This window comes from Molossus molossus, unplaced genomic scaffold (assembly GCF_014108415.1).
Source record: "Molossus molossus isolate mMolMol1 unplaced genomic scaffold, mMolMol1.p scaffold_m16_p_19, whole genome shotgun sequence".
In the NCBI taxonomy this organism is placed as follows: Eukaryota; Metazoa; Chordata; class Mammalia; order Chiroptera; family Molossidae; genus Molossus; species Molossus molossus.
The window spans coordinates 4,009,217-4,018,010 of NW_023425354.1; the positions used below are offsets into that span (position 1 = coordinate 4,009,217).

Consider the following 8,794-nt stretch of genomic DNA (forward strand, 5'->3'; position numbering starts at 1 on the left):
GCAGAAAATAAAGTAAATCCAGTCCTTGGAGCCAAAACCCTTGAGTGCAGAAGTCAGAAGTCAGACCAGCGCCCAGAATTTATCTTCTACCATTGCTTAAAAACAGCATTCTGGGCCCTGGCAGGTGTGGCTCAGTGGTAAGAGCATCACCCGCGGACCAAAGAGTCCTGGGTTCAATTCTGGCCAAGGGTACGTACCTCGGTTTCGGTTCGTCCCCAGCCCCGGTTGGGGTTGTGCAGGTGGCAACCGATTGATGTGTCTCTCTCACATCGATGTTTCTCTCTCTCTCTCTCTCTCTCTCCCCAGCTCTATCTGTAGATTAATATAAAAATGTCCTTGGGTGAGAATTTTTAAAAAAAGCATTCTGGGATGGAAATCACTGTGTGCCTCGACTCCTCCCTTCAGCACCTGCCCCCCATCTCCCATAGCTCCTCCTGGCCGTGTAAACAGAGATAGAGTCTAAAGGCCTCCGTGAGACGTGCAACACGAATAATAATCTAGTCCTGCCCACCTGTTTGAGACCATCTCCTGGCCCCCCAGCCCCCAGCCCCGCTCTGCTTCCTAGACACTCAACAGTTCCAACACTGAAAAGCCCTCCTCCCCAGCCTAAGATCGGAGGGCACCTCCTCCAGGAAGACTTCCTTGTTCCCACAGCGCCTGCCCTTCCTTCACAAGGAGGGACCCCGGGGCGACCCGACTGGCTGTCACTACAGTTCCTCTTGCTTGTGGCTGAGAAAAGGCCTTTCGTGATGTCCAGCCCCTGGCGTGTGGCGGATACAGCGGGCCCTGGACAAAGACCTCCTGAATTGGTACCCGCCGCCCCACCACGCAACGGCAACCGCCTGTTTTCAGGCAGCGTCCGGACTGAATCTGGAAGGCAGACCTTTTCCAAATCGGGGCTGGCAGCTCTAGTCTTGACATAAATGGGTCTTTCCCATTTTCCTCGACAGGGTCACCGTGGTTCCCTACACTTCATGTGTTTTAAAAAAGGCAGCTGAATGGCACAATCCCACAGCTAGGAGGTGACGGGGCTAGGGCCATACAAACTTATTCTTAGGACTCGGTCTGGAGTCCAGTGTCCGCTGGGGCCGCGGAGAACCCGGCACAGGGCCTGTGGCCGTAGCAGCGGGAACACCTCAGCTCTGCTCCCCGCACCCCACTCTGCCCAAACCCCAGGCTCCCAGCAAGGTTTCTTTCTTTTTCTATTTATCTTCAGGTAGAAAGAGAGGAAGAGAGAGAAACATTGAGGTGAGAGAGACACATCGACTGGCTGCCTCCCGCATGACCCCGACCAGGGCCGGGGACGAACCACAACTGAGGTACGTGCCCTTGACTGGACTCGAACACAGGACTCATTGGTCTGCGGGCCAACACTCTCCCGCTGAGCCAGACCGGCCAAGGCCCAGAAAGATTTCTTTGCGGGTCAGAGGGAGGTTTCCGGAAGGTGATGCTTACTTTCCGCACGAGATGGAAACACCGCATCTCATGGAGACTGGTTTGAGGTCTGCCCGAGGCCCACCAGCACACAGTCGGCATGCTCCTGACCAGTTTCTCCAGTCCCCACCCTTCATCAAGGTTCTCTCTGTCCCCAGGCATGAGAAGATAGAGAAGATTAAAGAAAGGTCTTCAGAATCGCTGCTACAAAAGGCCCCTTCCCCGGCACCCACCGTGGAATGGAGGACCTCCGCCCACCTAGGGCCCAAGCAGAACAGCACGCTGGACACTCACCCCGAGGCCACAGGTCACCCCATGGCCCCAGGGCCCAGCACAGCAAGGACAGCATTACTCAAGAGCCAGGAGAGGAAGGACACCATGGTGGACATGCTGTCCCAGGAAAGTTGGGACAGGGGCATGGCCTCCAACGGGACAGAGGCGCTGTCACCTCCAAGTCAGGACTCAAGGGCAACGGAAGGAAGGAGGGATGAGGGTGAGAAGCCAACAGCCGCAAGGACAGTGTCAGCGAAGCCTCGGGCATCCACAGCAAGGACACCCCTTCTGGAACGTCGGGCTGAGGTGCTGGCCACCACGGGAGCAGGGTCTCCAGGAAGGAAAACACAAGGAGTGACCCCAGCGATGGTCCCGTCCAAGGGGCCAGCCCGGGCCACCCCCTCTGCCCCTTTCCAGAGCCCCACCCCGCAGATGGGCCCGAGGCTGCAGGCCGCCAACTTTAAGTCTGAGCCCAAGTGGGGTTTTGAGGAAAATTACAGCTTGGATGTGGAGGGCTTACAGACGGTGAGTTTTGCCACAACCCCTGCCCTATGCATCCCTGTTCTGAAGCCCACCGGGAATTCAGCCCACCCCCAGCCCCTCCCTCCCTCCCACTCTGAGATAAATGGAAAAGTATCCTCAGGTGAGGAATTTAAAAAAAGAAAAAAAGCCCTGGCTGATTTGGCTCAGCGGTTAGAGCATCCGCCTGCGGTCCTGAGAGACCCGGGTTCGGTTCCCGCTAAGGGCATGTACCTCGGTTGCAGTTTGTCCCCGGACCTGGTTGGTCGTGTGGGTGGCAGCCACTCGATGTGTCCCTTTCACATCGATGTTTCCCTCTCTCTCTCCCTCCCACTCTGTCTGTACAAAAATGGAAAAATGTCCTCGGATGAGGATAAAAAAAAAAAGGAAAACATGTATGATGGCCCTGGACAGTTTTTCTCAGTGGTTAGCACATTGGCCTGTGGACCAAAGGGTCATGGGTCGATTCCAGTCAAAGGCCAGGTACCTGAGTTGCAGGTTTGATCCCCAGCCCCAATTGGGTTCATGTGGGAGGCAACCAATCGATGTGTCTCTCTTACCTCTGTTTCTCTCTCTCTTCCCCCCTCTTTCCCTTCCACTCTCTCGCTAAAAAAAAAAATCATCGCCCTGGTGGGTTTGGCTCAGTGGTAGAGCATCGGCCTGCGGTCCAGGGAGACCCAGGTTCAGTTCCTGCTAAGGGCATGTACCTCAGTTGCAGTATGTTCCCGGCCCTGGTTGGATTATGTGGGCGGCAGCCACTCGATGTGTCCCTTTCACGTCGATGTTTCTCTCTCTCTCTCCCACTCTGTCTGAGCAAAAAATGGAAAAATGTCCTCCGGTGAGGATTAAAAAAAAAAATCAATGGAAAAATATCCTTGGGTGAGGATTAACCAAAAAAGAAAAGAAAGAAAACACGTATGATCACACATCATTGCAACCCTCGCACGCACACCGAATACGTAGGACATCCCAGGCTGTTCCGTGTCTCTCACACTCACCAAGTGCGTCTGCCTTGAGAGCCACCCACAGCCGGCCCACTGGGAAGCCAGGACGGGCAGGTGGCAGCCGCAGGCCTTCCCCACGGAGGCTGCTCTCTGCCCCTGCCACCAGCCAGCCTGGCCCTCTGGGCCTCTCCCCGCCTGACCCGCCCTCATGCATGTAGACCTGCACTGACTCCATCAAGGTGAGGGCCTCCCAGTCACTCTGGCTCCAGAATCTCTTTCTGCCCAACCTCACCCTCTTCCTGGACTCCCGACACTTCAACCAGAGCGAGTGGGACCGCCTGGAGCACTTCGCGCCGCCTTTCGGCTTCATGGAGCTCAACTACTCCTGTGAGTCCGCCCGAGCGAGTCCCGGCCCGAGCGAGTCCGGGCCCCCGGCCAGTCCGGGCCCCCGAGCCTGGCTGTGCGCTCAGCCAGGGCTTTTCGTCTCGGGTCTGCGCCTTCACTGGGGCCACCAGTCCTGGGAGGAAGGATGGGCCCAGCCTGGCCTTCCCGGGGCTCTGAATGGAGGGTCCCCCTTGTTCCAGTGGTGCAGAAGGTCGTGACCCGCTTCCCTCCAGTGGCCCAGCAGCAGCTGCTCCTGGCCAGCCTCCCAGCTGGGAGCACCCACTGCATCAGCTGTGCCGTGGTGGGCAACGGGGGCATTCTGAACAACTCCCACGTGGGCCAAGAGATAGACAGCCACGACTACGTGTTCCGGTGAGCCCCGCCCCCGGAGGCCTCTCCCCCCGCGGGCCCCTCCCCCGCGGCCCCGCCCCCGGAGGCCCCTCCCCCGCGGGCCCCTCCCCCGGTGGGCCCCTCCCCAGGCGGGCCCCTCCCCAGGCGGGCTCCGCCCCCGGCGGGCCCCTCTTGCAGACAGGTTCTTGTGACAGTTGATAGGGTGCTCCAGGCCTGTATCTTGGAGGGGGAATTCCTGGGCTCTCCAGAGAGCTTCCCTACATGACTGCAGCCTCCCCACTTCTTCCTCTCGCCCCCCACCTTCACACAGCACCCTCCGCACTCCTGCATTCTGTCCACTGTTTGCCTTTCTGCTCAGATTGGGCGGAGCTATCACCAAGGGCTACGAAGAGGACGTGGGTACTCGGACGTCCTTCTATGGCTTCACCACCTTCTCCCTGACCCAGTCGCTGTACACGCTGGGCAGGCGAGGTTTCCAGCACGCGCCTCTGGGGAAGGTGAGCAACGAGGAATGGGCCGGCCACACAGACTCTGGAGAGGGGGACACAGGTGGGACAGGGAGGTGAGCCTCCCGGCCCGGAGCCTGCGGTTGGTACAGGCTCTGCCGTGGGGAGGCAGGGCGGACCAGGCCTGAGAGCAGGCGGGCAGTCGAGTCGGAGCCGGGCCTCCCAGCCTGGGGTCCTGCGGGCAGTACTCCTGGGCCACTCACTGTCCTTGGTCCCCAGGACATCCGCTACCTGCACTTTCTGGAAGGCACCCGGGACTATGAGTGGCTGGAAGCTCTGCTCCTGAATCGGACCTTCGAGAAAAAGAGCCTCTTCTGGTTCAGGTGCCCAGTGCCCCCCCCCCCCCCCGGGCTGAGGTGCTTAGTGAGGAGCTGAGGCAGGAGAACTGAGCCTGAATGACCGCTCCTGCCCACAGGCAAAGGCCCCAGGTAGCTTTTCGGGAGGCCTTGCAATTGGACAGGTACCTACTGCTGCACCCCGACGTGCTCCGATACATGAAGAACAGGTAGGAGCAGAAGCCTGGAGGGGGCTGGGTCCCTCTCATCCTGGCAGCCTCCTGACAGTTGGAGGGGGGGGGGTGTGTTTCACAGGTTTCTGAGGTCTAAGACCCTGGACACTGCCCACTGGAGAATATACCGCCCCACCACGGGGGCCTTCCTGCTCCTCACTGCCCTTCAGCTCTGTGACAAGGTGAGGCTCTGCTCCGAGAGCAGGAGGAGAAACGGCTCCGGGCATTGCTGCCCTGCTCAGCACGGGGCAGCAGCTGGACGGGCTGCACGCCTCTCGGGTGGAGTGGGTGTGGGTGTGGGTGCATCCCGCGGCCTGCACCCAGACCTCCAGGGAGACAGGAATGAGGGGACCCGCCCCCAGCACACACAGAGTTGGCCTCTAAGTGGGCCCTGGGAGGGAGCGACGCAGCCCCTGTTTCTCCTCCACCGTTTCCGTAGGTGAGCGCCTACGGCTTCATCACCGAGGGCCACGAGCGCTTCTCGGATCACTACTATGATAAGTCCTGGAAAAAGACAATCTTTTACACCAACCATGACTTCAGCTTAGAGAGAACACTCTGGAAGCGGCTACATAATGAAGGTATAATCAGGCTGTACCAGCGCCCGGTAACTTCCAAACCGAAGATCTGACTGGGGCCCCTCCAAGGCTCGGCCAGGCTCCCAGCCCCTCCAGACCCGGAGGGAGCAGGAGGGAGCGTTCTCACAGTGGAGGGGCACCCCGACAGAGGATCTGGAGACCTTGGAGAGTTGCCGAAGGTTCTGTTTCCAGGATGGGGAGGACAGGGCTCCTTCTTGAGACCAAGGAATTTTAATTAAATGGGTGATGAGTGGTTAAAACCACAGATCTCTGGCGAAAACCACCCTTCACTGTTCGACAGCTACTTGGCACAGAGGACAGACCTGGATTTATGGAAACAGATTTGGGTTTGAATTCCAGACCTTCTACTTAGCAGCTGAGAAGCCTTGAAGGTGGTCACTTAATTTCACTCTTTGTCCAGGGAAGCGATTTTCAGCCGGTGTGCTACAAGAAATTTTAAAATATGTAATACTTGACGATTTAGTCAGGGGCACTGACTTCTTTTCCCTTAGACTGTCAAATTAAAAAAATGACAATATACTTACCTGGCAGGGGAGAAACCATGATCACGAATGTGCTGACCCCTGTGGCTTCCCCAAATGTGGGAAACTTGACTGCATTAAGAAAAAGAAAAAATAGCCCTGGCCGGTTTGGCTCAGCGGTTGGAGCGTTGGCCTGCGGACGAGAGAGTCCCGGGTTCAGTTCCCACTAAGGGCATGTACCTCGGTTGCAGTTTGTCCCTGGCCCTGGTTGGTCATGCGGGTGGCAGCCACTCGATGTGTCCCTTTCACGTCGATGTTTCTCTCTCTCTCTCTCTTCCTCTCTCTCCTCCCCACTCTATCTGAACAAAAAATGGAAAAAGGTCCTCTGGTGAGGGTTAAAAAAATAAAAATAAAATAAATAAATAAAAGAGTCTGCACTGTTCCTCATCTTGGAGCTGCATGACCACTCTCGGGGTGGTAGGAACTGATGCTAATACAAAGCCGTGCCCACAGAGATGCAAATACATTTTGTACAATGAAGACACAGGTAACTATTCCCTGTGGAGAGTGACCCGTCTGTACCTGTTAGTGAACTTGCTTTAGCATTCCTGACTGTCTTCAGTATGTGTGTCTGTAGTTGGGGTTCTCCTTGGAACCAGTTTTTACATCCTACTAGTTCCTTCATTCTTTAATGTGTTCAATAAAATCTTTGACATATGCCCTGGCTGGTGTGGCTTAGAGGTTAGAGGGTCAGCCAGTGCACCAAAGGGTCACAGATTCAATTCCTGGTTAAGGGCATGTACCTGGGTTGCAGGTTTGATCCCTGGCCCTGGTCAGGGCACATACAGGAAAGGAAGGCAATCAATCAATGTGTTGCTCTCACATTGATGTCTGTCTGTCTATCTATCTATCTATCTATCTATCTATCAATCATCTATCTATCCATCCCTTCCACTCTCTCTTAAAATTGATGGAAAAAATATCCTCGGGTGAGAATTAACAAAAACAAAAAAAAATCTTTGACATGTATTCATTTTATATTTGTATGAGAGTCACAATTTTACCCTTAAAAAAAAAACACCCCTTAACATTTCCTTAGGCTACTGTTTTCCAGCCTGTAACATGACTTTTAGGGTGTCCATTCCACACGGATTTTAAAAAATCGATGTGTGCCCTGGCCGGTTTGGCTCAGCGGTTAGAGCGTCGGCCTGCGGTCCAGAGAGACCCGGGTTCGGTTCCCGCTAGGGGCGCGTACCTCGGTTGCAGTTTGTCCCCGGTCCTGGTCGGTTGTGTGGGTGGCGACCACTCGATGTGTCCCTTCACATCGATGTTTTTCTCTCTGTTCCTCTCTCTCTCTCTCCCACTCTACCTGAACAAAAAATGGAAAAATGTCCTCGGGTGAGGATAAAAAAAAATAATAAAAAATAAAAATAAAAAATTGATGTGTGTGAAACACCTGACACAACAAGAAAATCTTTTTTCTTCCCCTTTCACTCTCCCATTCCCCCCAAAATCTGCATTTTCTCAAGCCCCACGCTGAGAATCTGAGCTAAACCAAAGATATTTCAGGTCGTCTTATTCCTTTGAGCTCGATCTCCAGGATTTGGACTCTGAAGCCCAGAACTCTAAGGATGCTAAACAGAATGGGAATCCTTGATGAAGGCGTGGAAGGCAAACAAAGAGAAGAGCGAAAAGCCAGCTTCCTTTGACGATGCTCGGTGCTCGGTTTTAAAGGCTGATTACTAAGACCATCAGGACTGGATTTGCTTTGCTCAAAAGGGGTGTAGTACCAGCTCAGGGCGGCAGGTGGCAGCATCTTGGCGCCCCATTCTCTGCAGTGCCTGCTTTTCTTTTTCAGGTTTTCCTCGTTCTTTTTATATGTTTATTCTTCTACATGAATTTTAGTATCCGCTGAGGACCTAGAAAAATGTTTTGCTATTTCTATTCAAATTGCACTAAATGTATACTTCTGTTTGTCCAAATCTACCTTTTTGTCTTTCAGGGCTGTTTTAATGTTTTCCTCGTACAGATTTCGAATATTTCTGGTAAATTTATTGCCCAGTATTTTATCTTCTTTGTTGCTATTGTAAATGGGATTTCTCCATATTGTATCCTCTCTCTGGTTATTGCTTATGTTTATGAAGGCTATTGATTTCTGTATGTTAATTTTATATCCTGCTACCTTGCTACATCAGTAGTATGTAGTAGATTCTTTCAGATACTGTCATATCATCTGCATGCAGATTTCTAATCCATTTATTATTATTATTATTTTAGAGAGAAAGAGGAAAGGAGAGGGGGAGAGAGAGAAAGAAACATCAATGTGAAAGCGAAACATCAATCGATCACCTCCTGCACATACCATGACCGGGGATTGAACCCACAACCTGGGTATGTGCCCTGGCCAGGAATCAAACTGGCAATACTTCAGTGCACTGGACAGCGCTCAACCAACTGGGCCACATGGGCCAGGGTAGATTTCTGATTCTTATGTCTCTAATTGACTTCCGAGTAAGTTAAGCCAACAGTTTATTCCACTTTGGACCCAGATAAGTGGGGCTCAGCCTTTACGTTTGGGTGGCCTGAGTTTACATTTGAGGAGGTGAATTTGGAGGTCCTCTACTGATAGTAAATTTGGTAGACTTGTGTCTTTCAATAGACAGATGACCAGAAAGTCCAGAAATCTACTCAGGTACATATGGAAATCACTGGGTCAAAATAGACTTTGTGACTGATGGTGCTCAGACAACCAGATGGCCATTTGGAAAGAGATCAAACTAGGTCTCTAACCCGCATTGCACATGAGAATGAACTC

General features: G+C 53.6%; 1 protein-coding gene and 1 pseudogene across 1 annotated transcript; both read left to right on the plus strand.

Moving 5' to 3' along the window:
* The first annotated feature begins 1,773 nt into the window (after positions 1–1,773).
* On the plus strand, positions 1,774–5,550 carry ST6GALNAC1 (ST6 N-acetylgalactosaminide alpha-2,6-sialyltransferase 1). The gene is made up of 8 exons (XM_036269797.1): positions 1,774–2,232; positions 3,389–3,557; positions 3,755–3,926; positions 4,264–4,402; positions 4,631–4,734; positions 4,827–4,916; positions 5,002–5,101; positions 5,359–5,550. The coding sequence occupies exons 1-8, from the start codon at positions 1,813–1,815 to the stop codon at positions 5,548–5,550; spliced, it is 1,386 nt and encodes a 461-aa protein (XP_036125690.1). The 5' UTR covers positions 1,774–1,812.
* A 484-nt stretch (positions 5,551–6,034) lies between these two features.
* Positions 6,035–6,120, plus strand: LOC118635174 (annotated as a pseudogene).
* Positions 6,121–8,794: the final 2,674 nt, after the last annotated feature.